This window comes from Python bivittatus, unplaced genomic scaffold, assembly GCF_059951505.1.
Source record: "Python bivittatus isolate LINGU-HERP-01145 unplaced genomic scaffold, Pbiv_v1 ctg000080_np1212, whole genome shotgun sequence".
Taxonomy (NCBI): Eukaryota; Metazoa; Chordata; class Lepidosauria; order Squamata; family Pythonidae; genus Python; species Python bivittatus.
In genome coordinates this window covers 63,480,813-63,497,430 of record NW_028277035.1, presented here as the reverse complement: position 1 = coordinate 63,497,430, position 16,618 = coordinate 63,480,813, and the positions used below count along the sequence as shown (strand labels likewise).

General features: G+C 40.4%; 1 protein-coding gene across 6 annotated transcripts in view; it reads right to left on the bottom strand.

Moving 5' to 3' along the window:
* PLXNA1 (plexin A1) overlaps positions 1-16,618 on the bottom strand; it is a 372,167-nt gene that overhangs the window by 138,386 nt on the left and 217,163 nt on the right. For all 6 annotated transcript variants that reach the window (XM_088134264.1, XM_088134267.1, XM_088134268.1 and 3 more), the window contains one exon: positions 2,220-2,334. In XM_088134264.1, the coding sequence (XP_087990390.1) occupies positions 2,220-2,334 (115 nt within the window). The remainder of the gene's footprint in view (positions 1-2,219; positions 2,335-16,618) is intronic.

Here is a 16,618-nt window from a genome sequence, read left to right as displayed (position 1 = left end):
AACTGCAACCTATCCGAAATTGACTTGCTGGCCCTGCAGGCTTCTTTCTTAACGGTTTGCACAGTGACTATAAGAGGAAGATATACAAGGATAAAGAAGCTAAACCCTCTGGTTATTGAAATATTGTGTTTCATTGTTAAACAGAGTATCCCACCATATACATGATAAACAGGACCAGAGTTTATCTAGGAAATGTCATGCTTGCTTGAATCTCCAGGTCAGCTTTTGGGAAACTTTGGAATGCCATCCCCAATCATACTTACCGTATTTTTCCAACAATAAGACACCCCCATGTACAAGACGAGCCCCACTTTTCCAACCCAAAATTAAGAAATCAATATTTTAAAGATAGTGCAGAACACATTTTTATTTAGTAATTAGTTAACATTTACCTGATACACTCGGTGGGAGGAGGTCCAAACCGTCTCTCTGCAGCTCTATTTCCAGGCTCTTTTGCATAACTGATTACATTCAAGCATGAGTGAAACTGCCGATAGCTTGTCTCTGCAAACAGACTTCCTCTAATTGGTTTGTTCAGCATCAGCTGACATCAGTTACATCAGGCTCGTGATTGGAGGAAGTCTGTTTGGGAGACAAGCTATTTCACTCGTGATTGGAGGCTAGCAATAGGAGGAAGCCTCTCTGCAGAAACAAAGTATGGGCAGTTTTGCAACCGTGCGATTCTCGGCTGACTTCCTTGAATAAGACGCCCTTCAATTTTTAGAGTAAGGATTTTAGAAAAAAGTATCGTCTTATAGTCGGAAAAATATGGTAGTTCATACTAAATGCTACTGAAAACAATAGATTTTTTCCCATATAAAAGTGCTCAGTGAAGATGTCTGCAAACATTTATGAAGAATGTAAAATACAAACAAAAAGTTTCCTTTCTATATTATTTCATTACTTGAAAAAAAAATTTGTATCACTGCCCATCTTAAAACAACTCTGGGTGGCTCACAACAATAAAACTATAAAAACCATAAAAACATGTAAAAAACTAAAAACCTAGCACCTCAATCAACCTCCCATGGTGCCCCAGCAGCCCTCCATAGGCTCTACCACTCCAGCCCAGTGCCTGGGTAAAAATCCAGGATTTAATGGCCTTCAGGAAGGCTAATAGGGTGGGGGCCTGCTGGATTGCTGGGGGGAGTGTATTCCATAATGTAGGGGCAACCACGGAAAAGGCATGTTTCCAAGGTCCCACTAGATTGCAATATTTCAGGGAAGGGGCCTGGAGCATGACCATCCTATCCAATCTAGTGGGACGGGCAGATACCCTCAGGGAGAGGTGGTCCTGCAAATGTCCTGGTCCTGTGCCATGTAGAGCTTTAAAGGTAATAACCAGCACCTTGAATTGCACCCAGAAGGAAATTGGAAGCCGGTGCAGCTCGCATAACAGGACTAGAACGTGGGCAAACCTAGAGGCAATGAGATGGGATGTGTCTACGAAGGGGGAGGTGATGTGATGGACTACAGTAATGCAGCAGGTTCTCAGGAAGGAGGGAGCATATTCCAGGAAGCGGGGCAAGACAAGAGACAACACAGTCTGGAGCTGGATCATGGGAAGAGGAAGAGACTTAGGATAGCCACTCCCTAGAATCTCCCAGGGTATATCCACTAGGTTAGAGTAGTACAGTTTTAGTCTGGCAAGATTCTGTCTATATAGTGTAAGCAATAAAAGAACTGAACTTGGATGGACTGTTTCTCTGTCATTCTTGGACTGGGCCTGAGAGGCACCCAACAATGTGTGCACCTCTACATTTGCCCATGTTACACCCATGTGTACTTTGATTCTTGAATACTTTGATACCCTGTATTTCACAATCAATAAACAAGAAGAACAATTGTTCTACTCCTTCCACAATGTTTTAAGTATTACAACCCAACAAATATCCTTTCCCACCCCATCTTTTTTCTGATCTTTGATGCACAGCAAAACAGGCAATGTCTTTCAACTTTTCTTTGCATGACCTGCCTTTTAAATTCTTTTTCATTCTGAAATTCTCCTCAGTCCTTTCTTATTCTGATGCCCAAGTTGATATGGATTACCCAATATTAGTCAAATGGTTACTATTATTTTTTGAACCTGGGATTTGATCCTTCTTTGAAATGGGCCTTTTGACTATATCATCTAAGAAATTAAAACAAAGAGAGAGAGACAGGAGGAAAAAATAGATGAGCCACAATGATGAGCAAAAAAGGCAGAGTTGGATATATACCTCAGACATGTTGACACGTCCTTCTTGGAAGGAGCAGTCTGCAGCATTGTGAGTACAAATGTGACGATATTTACACCAGTGGCAAGGGAAGGATCCATTCACACAGGATAGGCAACTGTAAAAAAAAAAAAAAGAGGACAAGTAAGCATTAATACTTTCAGAAACATCTTGATTATATAAGAGCTTTCTTTTTCATTATTATTAGCGTCTGTCATAAACAAAAGTGGTTCATGACAGAGATCCAGAATGCTTGACAATGCATACAGTAGGCAAAGAAATGAACAGTAGGCCAAGAAATGAAAAACTTGCACTGTACAATGGAACCTGTGGGGAAAAGATTTTCTAGGTTGGAACATCGGATCAACACCTGGATATGGCCGTAAGTACTGACATCTCAGTTGTTGCTGAAAACCTCAGTGGTTTTTTGGCAAAATGTCTGCCGTATAATACAAACTAGAAGATGGCAACAGGAGAAACACATCACCCTTTAGGATCATAATAGGATACAGAATGAAATGTCAGTGATAAATGTCCCTTACAGGACATCCTCCATGTCTTTCTCCACAGCTTTATGTCCTTAGATCCATGTTGAGGCAACTGAGTTCACTACTGAATCAAAGATGAGAACACTAAAGAGGCTAAGGCACCACCTTCAGTGACTGCAAACACAGAACGTTACAAATGTCACAGTTTAATATTCACATTCCTTAGCCCTTGTGTCAACTGCTTTCTCCTTTCCCCACATCAGGCCTCATAATGCTTTCCGTGTGATTAAATCTGTGCTCCTATGACCTCGCCTTCTAACTTGGCAGCATTACAGTTCTTTCTTTCCATCAATATGCACTGGGTTGAATCACAGACTGTGTGAGCTTTATTTTGGGATATATGAAAAGCAATTTGAATAAACAGACAGCAAAACAACAGACCACCATTGAGGGAAGAAAAATCCTTTAAAACGTAATGCAGAATCATTCAGAAAAAAAAAAATTACAGTTACCAAAAATCTGAGTCAGATTAACATTTGAAGCCTATAACATTTTTTATCTTATTATAACAACATACTACAATGTCTTCTATTATCTACTCATGTTGCTTCTGTGCGTATTATACCCCTCTCTTCTCTCCACTTACACATTTTAATCCATGCATTTTGTTTTCTCCTTTAGGATTTTATTTATTTATGTTGTTTTCTCACTGAAAGGCTTTCTCCCAATTCTTACAACCCTGCTCAGCATCGACCAACAGTTTTTTTTTTTTTTTGATAGATTAAGAATTATTTAACTTCATTTTCCCCAATGACCAGCACTGAACTCTCAGTTTTATTTATGAGCTTTAGATCTTCATTCCCATTTGCCTCTGCTTTGTTCACGCTGGGGAGGGAAGATTCTGGAGCTCTTTGGTGTTCTCCATTTGTGTGTGTGTGGGGGGGAACAAACAGCTGAAGTGAGCAGACCTCCGTTTTTCGTTTTAAAACGAGTAGTAGCCTTCTTTCCCATAGCATCCCACAGGAGCTGGGGATGCTGCTGAGCCAGAAACATCAGATACACAGACATTCTAGAAATCATATTCCCTAGCCTTTGGTACACTAGGGCCCAATTACACCTGCATGAACAGAATGCTACAGTCCAGGTTTGCTATAAATGTGTTTTCAGCTGTCATCTTATTCAGGCACGTTTGGATCTTAGCATGTAGAGGAATGAAGAAATGTATGAGGCCCGAGGAGAAACAGAATCAATTCCCATGTATATATAGCCTTGGTAAGCAATGTGAGTATAAGCCTTGTTAAGAAAAATAATTTCTTAACAGTTTGGTTGCCCTGACTGTAATTTGGTAATTCAAACCAGAGTTATTCATCTACCCATGCTCAACTCACTTTCTAGAGCTTAGTAACCGAAGACTTAACTATTTGTAGAAGTCTGTCACTGTTTAAGACACCAACAATTAATAACTATTTTCTGGAAGTTCCATATTTATTTGTGTTTTCATTCCCAAACCAAAAGCCATGCTTAACAGTTCCTACAAACAAGTTTATTTATTTCATCTATTTATCACTTTCCATACCAGAATGCATGTATGGAACTGAGATGCTCATTATGCAATTTTTATACCTAGAAATGGTACAGTCATAATTGCTAGGCAAAATATGGAATCATTTCACTATCTGAGAAGAAACCATTAAATATTTTACATAAACAAGGTCTGAGGTTTAATCCTTGCCATATCAGATTCAAAAGTTCTTATATATCAGGTGATGGAAAAAACATTTAGCACTGGGGTGGGGCGCTCTGGACTTCAATGGGCTGGGCAACATTGGTTTTGATGCTGCCATTTCCCTCTTTTTGGGGGAGGGGGTGGCTCCCAAGCCTCTGTATAGTACACCATCAAACACATGTGGCCAAATCATGGAGGTGCAATTTTCCACCAATGTTTCAGATGAAAAGCAAAGAAATAATAAAAGCTTTTGGGTGAGATTTAAACATCTACAAGTCCAACACATCTACAAGCCTGCTCTACCTAAGAACATTTTCCTGAGCAGTCAAGCCCATTTTTCTAAACCAGCAAGACACTTACTTTATATTACTATCTTCAAACTCTAACTCTAGGACGTTGCAATGCTCTTCCCATAGCAGTTTTGGAGGGCCGATTCAAAAAAGTTCCATATGAGCTGGGATTGTGCCCCTGTGGCAAGGGGCTACTGAAACTACAGCTCATGTCCTGCTATACTGTACCTTCTATGAGGACTCATGGACCCATTTTATAACTCCCTATTTGATAAAATACCCAGGAAATTCTGACCTTTTTTTATGTACACTTGTTGCTATCTGATCAGCATGATTCACTTTCTTTGAATGTAGCTAAATTTTGTTATACTGTCTGTAAAATTAGGCAGACTTAGATTGCCCATTGATGATCCCACCATTAATATTATCATGTTTTGTTTTATTTCATTTTAATCCATTCTATTTGTATTTGTACAAATTTGTATTTTATTTGTAATTCTGGTCTGTGACTATAATAAAATATTGATTGATTGAAACATCTACCTGCTCCAAATACAAAGAAACAACACAAAATTCTCAATCCCATACACTTGCTCTGATCTCATTGTGCTACTGCCTCACTCACTGAGCCTAAAAGGAGCAAGTTTGCTTCCATCTGCTAAAAAGTTACCTGACCATAAATGAATAGCTAACTGTGATATAAAGCGGCCTCTTCCATTCCAATTACCAATACCTGTTGCATCAGCAGATAAACCCCCAGGAGGGAGAAATGCAAAAGAATGAATTACCCAGCTTTGGGTCAAAAGAAATATAGCAACAGAAGTAGTTAGAGGAGATAGAGCATGGACCTGTCTTTGAGATGGACTGGAATGGAGGAAGGGGGGTGAAAACGGTGCTCTCGTCTCCAGAGCAACGCTCTGGAGATAAGCGGAGAAAGCTGGCGCATCCCTAAATATTCCAGAAGATAGTGGATAGCTGTGCCTGGGAACTAGTGGTCAGTCTGAGAAGATTGGTGTCAGGCCTAGCCCAAAGAACTCCTGGAGACCATGCAGGTTCAATCAGCAAGGTTTATTAGCCAGCGCCTGTTTACAGGAATCTTCTCAGACCGACCACTAGTTCCCAGGCACAGCTATCCACTATCTTCTGGAATGTTTAGGGATGCGCCAGCTTTCTCTGCTTATCTCCAGAGCGTTGCTCTGGAGACGAGAGCACCGTTTTCAGCCCCCTTTCTCCATTCCAGTCCATCACAGTCTTCTAATCTCATCAGTGAAACTTCAACTGAACTCATTAGGAGTCCTACAAACTTCCTTAAAATTTAAGTTCAATAAATAATTAGCTGCAATGCAAAGAAAGGAAGAACAGAACTGTGAATGCTGAATGGCTGTTGCCATCAGAAAACTCAGTGCTGATGGCCTTCCCCAGCATGTTAATCCCAGTGTAGGAATACACTGAAATCACTGAGATTCCTACAAAAATCAACAACTCTGGGAATCATTCTATTTATCTGGGTGTGGGGGAGATATATACAGTGGTACCTCTACTTACGAATGCCCCTACTTACGAATTTTTCGAGATACGACCAGCTCCGGCCCCAAAAATTTACCTCTACTTACGAACTCGCCTCAACTTACGAACCAGATCCGCGGCCATTTTCCGCCCGTTCCACGTGGTCCGCGGCCATTTTTCCACCCATTCCACGTGGTCTGTGGCCGTTTTTCTGCCCTGCGGCATGGTCCACAGCCATTTTCCGCCCGTTCCACGTGGTCCGTGGCCATTTTCTGCCCGTTCCACATGGTCCGCGGCCATTTTTCCGCCCATTCCACGTGGTCTGCGGCCATTTTTCCACTCCTGACACGTGGTCTGCGGCCATTTTTCCACCTGTTCCACGTGGTCCGCGGCCGTTTTTCCGCCCCTGACGCATGGTCCGTGGACGCCGGAACAGATTAACGGTAATTACATTGAACCTTATGGGAAAATTTACCTCGACTTGCGACCAACTCGACTTGCGATCAGAGTCACAGAACGGATTAAGTTCGTAAGTAAAGGTACCACTGTATAAGGTAGTCCTTGCTTAGCAACCACAATTGGGACTGGCAACAGGGCTAAGCACCGCAGTCACTAAGTGGAAAAATCACATGACCATGACTGGGTTTACGACTTTATTTCCCCTTTGGTCGTTAAGTGAAGTGACATGGTCGCTAAGTGAAAAATCATATGACTGCAACTTACAATTTTACTTCCGCCTTACATACCGTACAGTGCTAACTCTGCTTGTCGCAAGCAAAAACGTGTGCCAGTTGTGAAGTATGCGAATGGCTATCATGTGACTGAGGGATGCTGCGAAGGTTGTAAATGAGTGCCAGTTGCGAAGCACACAAATGGTGATCACATGATACTGCGATGGTGGTAAATGCAAGGATTGGTCGCAAAGTTATTTTTTAGCACTGTTGTAACTTCAAACGGTCACTGTAGAAAGCAGTCAGTAAGCGAGGACTACCTGTAATGCACACATGTATTATACTTCTAGACTTTTGTTTTGGCTCTTAATAGGTGAGCTTAATGCAGTAATGTGCTTGAAAGTATAAACATGTGAAAATATAAATGAATTACTCCAGAGCCAACATTAGCTCTTTAACCAGAGATGAAATAGATCTATGTGAGAAACTGAATGTAACCTACCAAGAGAAAAAATGGTGATTTTTAGAGCTATGTCCCCATCCTTGAAATAATTAAGAATTTCTGTTGGGGTTTATTAGTCGGTAGTCCTATGCACCAGTTAACATCTGCCTTTCACTTCGAAAGTTTTCCTGGGAACTGTCACATTGCTAAGGGAACAAAACAAAACAGTTTTCATCTCAGCTGATCACCCTGGAAAGGTCCACAGAGATTCCTTATTTTATCAGAATACAAGAGCCAGGGAGTCTCTTCATACTTCTACTGAGATATGAGTATGCTTCGTTCAAAATTAAGCATTACAGCATGTTTGGGAGTTTATCCCCTATATCCATATGTCATCACTATCTGTTTATGTTTCAGCGGCAGGTTGCTTGACAGCCTGACACCATCTGTTCCATCTCTCCTTTTTCCTGGGGTGAACATTGTTTACTGTCATTATTCAGGGACATTATTTTTAATGTCTAGAGGAAGTAATTGCATTCCCACAACTTGCATATTTGGTCAAACTGGTTCACGTCAGTCATATTAGGCTTAAGTTCATTCTTCCTTTTCAAATCCCTTCATCTAGTCCTGGTAACCTCTTCACAAGCAGTGTTTCCAGCAAGTAAGGCCACAAGTTGATTAATCTGATCTCGGATGAAGAGAAAATTTCTGAGAAAGAGGTAGACTGAAGTACTATTTCCATCTCCTCTAAAAAGTGGTACTTGAAATGTGTTAATTAAATTTCTGTTTAGTTTGTGAATTGGCTAGACAGGAGATTCTCATATTCGCATTTTTGTAAAAAGCCCATTAAATCTCAGATGCTCTCTAAACAATGAGAATGGCAATACCATCCTTCAAAACTTATGGTTTATATTTTCATGGTTTATATTTTTAGATAATTAAGGCCACTTTTGTTTCTTTCACTTCTGTTGTTATTAAGTAGGTTTCACAACATTGTATGTGGAATTTTTCAAATTCATTATGATTGATTCTCATACTTGCCCAAAGTCAGGTTCATATGATTTGGCATTATACTAGATATTAATGTAACTTTGGAAGCAGTGATTTATATATATATATATATAGAGAGAGAGAGAGAGAGAGAGAGAGAGAATGAGAGAGAGAGAGAGAGAGAGGGCGGGCGCTTCATGGGAAATTTTGGATGGCATGATGCCATCTAATAGAGAACATATTTGCAAATAGGAAAAAAAATAATATTTATAAAGTTATGCTTGCATACATATTTGTAAGCTCGCATGAGGGAATATAGCATGTGAGTATCACACAAGGAAAAACAGCATATTTTTAAATAGTCTCTCAAAATACCAAATAATCTGAGATTAGGGTAATTATCTTTAAAATTTTTCTAAGGATAACTTAAAAAAAAAATGATACCATGCTGTTAAGCCAAGAAACAAAGATGTTTGCTCCTAGTTTGCAGAAGCTTTTTTGACCCAGCAGCCTCAATTATCTAATTGGTGTTCAAGGACCACAAATACCTTGCTATATTGCAATACTTCCTGGCTGTCTCTGTCCACAACCTCACTTGCTTTATAGCCTTCTGTAAATGTATTTTTGGCAGAATTAACAGCAGCAAAGTGCCAAATAGGAAAACAGCAGCAGCAGCATGGATGAAAAAAATGTTTTGTTTTTTTTCTAAAACAAGACTTAGCAGTCAAAAGAGGTTGTAAGTAATAGGATGCCTCACACTAGGAGTCCCAAGCTGGGAAAAAACAAAAAACAACTAGGATGAGATGAGTGGCCATATAAATCAGATAATAATAGCAGTAGTAGTAGTAGTAGTAATATCATCAATATCAAAGAAACAAGGGGCAAGCACATTAGCTCACTGCAGCACTGTCTTGCTGATTTTAGCCGTTTTGCAACCATTGTACCTGTGAAACTATCTGGCTTACCTTTCTTCCATGTACACAATGTTGCTATTTCTTATTGCCAGCCAAATTTATGAAATGCTGTATTTCAATCCACTTACAATATACAGTACTATACAATAGTAAAAGAAAAAAAATAGCTCCAATATTAGTTATGACTAGCAAAGGTTCTGTAATAAACTGTACATATCATCCTAACTGACCTTCTGCTAGATAACATAAGATATCATGAAAAGTACTTCTTCAGGTAAATTTGGACATCTTCCAGAACTTGTTATTCTTACTATGTGTCTTACAATTCTAGGTTCTTTAGAGGTGTTTCTGGATTATTTAATTTTAAGTATGTTTTTTCTTTCAGTGTTTCCCTCTTTGTTTCTGCTGCTCAACACCCCTCATAATTGCAATTGCTATCTGAAATGAGCATGTCCCCATAGTCCAGAAGTGATATTAGAACACTCAGTTGAAGAACAGAAAACATCAAAACTTGTATCACACTTCCTTTTTATGTATACACATTTAAGGAGAAACATGTTCATATTGCAAGAGACCCAGTCAGTCATGCTGGTGGGTGAGATCAGTGTAGACTTAATGTCATTGGACTTCAGTGGTCAAATGCATTGAAACTAGGGTTATTAAAAGGAACTTTTAATAATCTCCTTCTAAACCAATAAACATTAAACACATTTGCAATGCTTTCACTTTAACTCTACAGTCTAAAGAAAATGCAATCTTTAGTATGTCTTGTTACATATTACAGAGTAGTAATCCAAGTGAACCTGTAAAATCACAAACTATATACAGGTCTTTATTTCACAACCTCCAATTAAACTTTTAGGTAATTAATCTATTGATCAAACCAATAAACTCTAGTTGCTTTATCATATTTACAGAAAACTAAACATATTGTCTGTACTGAATAAATTCCATCAGGTTCAACATAACATGCCTGCAAGTATTTGTAGCATATGTAGATAAGAACACACATGCAAACTATTAAGTGGGGATTATTATAAACACCAGTGTCTGAGTGATACAGCTAGATTGACAGCCTCTTGCCACTTGACAATAGCCCATTTTCTGAATATGAAGCTTCAAATACTAATGGAAGAATCCCAGAGTTAATATTCTTTCCTTGCAGTGCATAATATTATGGCCTTGTTCAGGTAGCACCTTTTAGTTTCTTTTCACTTACAAATTCTACTGTACTATAGGATTGCTCCTACCATGCTTACTTTTATATTTATATAGCGTGGGAAACAAGTCCTTTCTTTATCTCTGGTTTTTCAAGCTGAACACTCTTCAGTACTCTAGAGGAGAGTAACAGTAATGCACAAATCTAAGGAAGAAAAAAAAAACATGGGAGAAAGCAAAGGATTTAAAAGAGAGAGAGGGAGGGAGGGAAGGACGTGGGGAAAGCAGGCTTTAAAAGCTGATTGGAAAAGAAATACGATGGAAATAATCTGATATGGAAAATGCAGAAAGAAAGTTCTGGAGGTGACTATTTGAATAATTATCAGCAGGATGTGCTATGGTGGGAGGTTATCAACCTGGCCAACACAAGAAAAAGACAGGTTTAAAACTACAAGGCATGTTCTAGTACTCGGCAGGTTTGACTATTGCAGCACACCCTGGGTGCAGAAAAGAACTCTGTTGCACAAATTATTTCCATGCAAAATACAAAGCACTTAACAATATCTTCAAATCCCTTTATGGCTTGAGTCAAGGTTACTGAAAGAATGTCTCATACTGGATGATTCCTTCCTACTCCCATCACCCCAAAAATGATCTGAGAAGATTTGCAAATAAATGTGACATGCTCATTGCGCAGCAACTCAGAGCCTTCTCTGCTTTGGCCACGTGTTTCTGGAATGTGCTCCTTGCTAAATTGAGGAACTAATCTCTTGTCAGCTTACTCATTTATTTATTTGAGCCTGTTTAATTAGTTATGTCTATCTTACGTGCCATAACTCCAAGCAGCTCACACAAACAGCAAGAAAAACATAACGGAAACAATAAAAGCAAGCATCCAAAAGACAACTCCCTGAACCTTAAACTACACTCCCTGGTACTGGGCCTCAGCTTCACCCTATGCCTAGGGGAAAAGCCAGTTTTTTAAGGCCTTCCAGAAGGCTAAAAAGGGGGAGCCAGCTGGATCTCAGTGGGGAGGGTGTTCCACAGGGCAGGGGCTGCTACTGAGGAGGCACTCTTCCCGGGTCCCGCTAGATGACAACAGTTAAAAGAAGGAACGTGGAGCATGCCCACCCTACCCAATCTGATGGAGCAGGCAGACAGCCTCATGGAAAGGCAGTCCTGCAGATACCGGTCCCAGGCCATGCAGGGCTATGAAGGTGATAACCAGCACCCGGAAGGAAACTGAAAGCTAGTACAGCATGCACAGCAGTGGTGTAAATTGAGGTGTGCTTCTCCTTGTTTCTCTGTGGATGGTTCCATTTGGTGCTGATGGGGAGGAAGAGGTCTAGCCTTGGACCCCTCTTGTGTGGAGTACCTATGAGTTTGGGTCTTTCATCACTCTTCCTTAATATCTACATGAAACCACTGGAGCAGGTCATTCTGTGGCATGGGGTGTGGTATCATCAGAATATTGTACTACATGCTGTTGTATTCTGGACCAGCTGTAATTTCCAGCTGATCTTCAAAAGCAGCCCCATGTAGAGTACTTTGCAGAAATCCAACCAGGAAGTGAGCAAGGCATGAGAGACTGTGAGCAAGGCCTCCTGGTTCAGGAATGGGTGCTATTGGGTGCCAAGAAGGATCTATCCATAGGCCCCCATAGTCATGGCGGCCACCTGCTCCTCAAGCAGGAGGACCCCAAATTGTCAGTCTAGGGAAGTGCTCTCCCACAAGAGTCAAAGATAACACCATTCCAGTTCCAAGGGGACCCAAAACCACTCTGTCTTGTTAGAATTGAGTTGAAGCCAGTCCCTCCCCATCCAGACCCTCATAACCTCCAGGTACCTGAATGGTACTGCCTGCCCAGCCAGGGGCACAAGTGTAAAACTGGGTATCATCAATATTCTGATGATGCCACACCCCATGCCATAGAATGACCTGCTCCAGCGGTTTCATGTAGATACTAAGGAAGAGTGATGAGAGACCCAAACTCATAGGTATTCCACACAAGAGGGGTCCAAGGCTAGACCTCTTCCTCCCCATCAGCGGCAAAAAGAACCATCCACAGAGGAACAAGGAAAAGCACTGCAAAACTGTTGTCACCCACTCTCAACTCCCAAAGCCATTCTAGAAGGATACTGTGGCTGATGGTATCAAAATCTGCCAAGAGATCCAGGAGAGCCAGGAGGGTTGCACCACCCCATCCCAAGCTTTACAGAGGTCATCCACCATCCAGGTGTGACCAATGCCGTCTCAGTGCTATATCCCAGCCTGAAACCAGACTGAAAAGGGTCCAAATAATCCCCTTTATCCAGGGCCCTCTGAAATTGAGCTCTTTCCACCCTCTCCACAATTCTTCCCAGTTAATTGAGGTCAGACAAGCCTCAGGCACTTCATAGGATCTGCCCAGCTGGAGTCCAACTCTGACCAAAGCCAAGCCACTTTGTCTGACAGATGTCGAAAATATCCCTTAATATAAATAAAATAAAGGACCTGGTCACCCAAAACAATATGCAATAAGAGTGAGAAGTGAGCTCGCTTTACCTTTCTTATTGCCACAAGCCAAGCATAATGGTCTGTGGGAATGACCTTGAGAGACGGGGGAAAAGCCGCAGCCTAGACAACCGTCATGCAAAAGATGTCTCAGCCCACAGAAGGAAAAGGGGTGTGGGAAGGGATCTTCCCTAGTTTTTGGGAAAGTAAAAGTAAAGGAGGGGAGAAGCGCCTTCAGACTTGCAAGATCCTGTTACTCTAACTTTAGAGTATTGTAACTTTATTGTAAGATAAAGGCAATGTAGGTATTCATGTTTGTGCTTCTTGTCTGGACTACCTCAAAGGGCTGACACCAAGTCCTAATAAAGGCACTTATCTGTACTTGGTTGGCTTCGCTCTTCGACTTTTACCAGTGGCACTCAAGGTGTTTTTGTGTTGCTTCATCTCCTGGAGCTTGGTGATAACCAATAAGCTCTATGGGTGTGATCCAGTCCAAAACCCCTATGTTGCTCATTCCAAGCTGTGACCAAGGCCTCGGCCAAACCGTGCGTCAGAGGTTCAGGAAGAATCCCAAATTCCCTCTGAAACCACAGTGGGTCCATCAGTCACCTGGGGTGGGCCAATCAAATAAGCTCTACCTCCCTGCAGTGGAGGGCAGCCACAGAAAACTCCAGAGCAAAAAGGGCATGATCTCTCTATGGCAAGGGACTGATGTTAACATCTCCCAACCCCAGATCCTAACACCACTGCCCTGAGATAAAAACCAGATCCAATGTTTGACCTCCACTGTGGATTAAATGCCATATTTCTGCTTCCAAGAGAGTTCACGGTTAAAACAACACAAACAAGCTAAAAAAAACACATATTTTTAAAAAGAGTTTTATTTAAACAGGCAAGTAATAGTTTAACTCTGGTTAATTGTTAGTTTTAATTGCTGGTTTTAATATCTCTATTTTTACGTTGGGTTTTATCTTTCTACTGTGAAGTGCCAAGAGACGTTGGTTGTCAGCAATAAAACAAGCTTAATTAATTGACTGACTGATGTTATTTGATTTTTGCCTGCCTACCTCAAAGGTAAATATCCTATAAAATATACATTTTTACATGAATCAATTACAAGGTAGGAAGCATTATTAGCATTCTCTAACACAGAACTCCTCTGTTACAAGGAAGAGGATCAACATCTGTGCAGACAATTAGGTTACCCTTTGATCTGTTGTATAAGAAGCCTATTGGATGGAATACCATGCTACAAATCTCTTCCTAATTCTACTAAGGAGGCCTAGGAACAATGATTGGACATTTTTCATGCGCCCTCCTTCTATCTGCTCTGGCTGGACTCATCATTCTTAGGTGGTGAGGTTCCTGTCAAAAGGGCTTGTCTCTGAGAGGTGTTTTCTCTTTGGAAACCCATTAGGGAAACCAGGAGGATAAGGACACACTCTTTTGTAATTGCATATGTATGGTTTTCTGCATGCTTATCATAGGAGAATGCATTACTATTGAGTGCATGGCTGTGGAAGTTTGTTTGTTAGATTAGACTGAGAAGCCATCTGATACCAGAATGACTCTAGGCACCTTACACTTAAAAAAAGCAAAAGAAGAATCTATGCCCCCAGACAAAATGTACGTGATGTTGGTATGCCATGGTCAGAATAGGAGAATGATGTGTCCCTTCTGAAGTGATCTGGGGAAGATACAGTGTTGGGGAACACAAACGAAACCTGGGTCATATGTTTAAAAGTTATATTTTGGTCTCACCATCTCTCAAAATCAAGGCTGTCAGGTCAGTCGGTCATCTGGTCTGATAGTGCTACTTTTAAATTCTAGGTTGGCCATTATAAGACAATCTCAACCTATTATAAAATTTTGGATGAAAGAATTGACCTAGTGTGTATTACTGACATTCTATTGAGCAAGCTTGATGGATGGGCATCTCACCAGCAATGCTTATTTGGATATGTGGTCCAGAAGTAATTGAGGCTGGAGGGCTGTGACACTTCTGGTTTCATTTCATATTTAAATTCTAAGGTTTTCTGCATTTTACTATGTATGTCTTTCTAGTACTTTTGAGTGCTTTTACATGTCCACCACATGTGACAAAATGTTCCTTCTGTATCATGGCATTTCTAACATTTATTGCTGTATGAGTTGTCCATCTTAGATATTATTGATGAAATTGTATACCATCTATAGAACACTGACATCCTTGATTTTCTTTGGCACTGTGGAACTCTGAATGCCACTTGGTTCTCAGACCATCTCCTGGTGTTGAAAAGACTGTGATGTCTTCTAGAATAATCAATTCCAGTTCTTGAGGTCTGAGAATATGGACAAGACACCTGTAGGTGTTTTGCCTACCACAGGTAGACTTAAGTCTTGCTCAACCTGACTTAGATCTAGTACAGGAGGACTGATGAGTAGGTCCAGAGAATTAAATGCCTTGTCACATCAGTGCATGGTTTCCCTGTCTTAAAAGAAGCAATGGTAGTAATTCCTCTAAAAAGGACATTTCTGGACCTGGACATATTTAAGAACTAGGACCCTTATCACAATTTTACCCTTTGGAAGCAAGGTACTTGACAGGATTCTTCCCAAGGAATTATTATTGACATAGTAGGAGAGCTCAGTAGCTTCAATGACCCAGAGAACAATGCTGGTGAAAGTGAGAGCTCCACCTTTGCTGGAAAGTTTAAACGAGGGTGGGGATGAAGCTAAGGGGTAAGGGTGGGTGGAGCTCTGCAGGCATGAGCATAACCAACTTCTGTACAAGAAGGAATTCCAATTGAAACCTAGAAGGCAATGTCAAACCACTTCTAAATTGTTCCAAGAAAACTGTGTGGTATAGCTGAACGTTTTAGTTGAGTTTGATTGCCAGATGAACAAATTCCCTACATTAGAAGGCTCTCATGTTCTTATTGGGGAAGAGTGTTCATAAGCAGACCTGGAGCTGATGACATGGCCAAACAAAACTAGAAGATGCTGGTATTAGAAGAAGAATTTCACATTTTACAAAGACACGTATTACTGGAACATGGAATATGACATGCATGAACCAAGACAAACTTTAAATTGTAAAGCAGCACACTAAATTGGATCTTTCAGGAGTAAGTGAATTTATGTGGACTGGAATGGAAGATAAATAAAAAGGTTACATGATAGGCTATTTAGGATATGAGACCATATGAAGGAAGAGAGTTTCAATGATACTCAAAAATGGCATTGCTAAGTATGTTCTTGACTATAATCCAATAAACAATAGGATCATATCTAGACATGATGGATATCAAATGAACAGCAGTGTATATCAGTACTACAGATGCAATGGTAAAGACACAGAGAAATCCTAGGGCAAACTGCAAGAGGTATGATAAATGCAACTTCTAGAAAGGACGTAGCACTAATAATGGATGACTAGAATTCCAGAAAGATTTAGTTTGATTAAAACAATAATGCAGTGATAGGTTAATACAGTTCTGTGAAGAGAATTCTCTGTTTATTGCCAGCATCTGTTTCAAGCAGCATAAGTACTGATTGTACATATGGACATTACTTAACGCACAACTTTGGAATCAGATTGACTACAGAATAGGAAACAGAATAAGAAACAGTACAATCCAAAATCTAGGACACTTCCAGGTGCAGACTGTAGAACAGAATGTGAATTATTGGTATCAAATACATGGGTTAAAAGTAGAAAATTAAAGGAAGTGTGCCAGCAAAA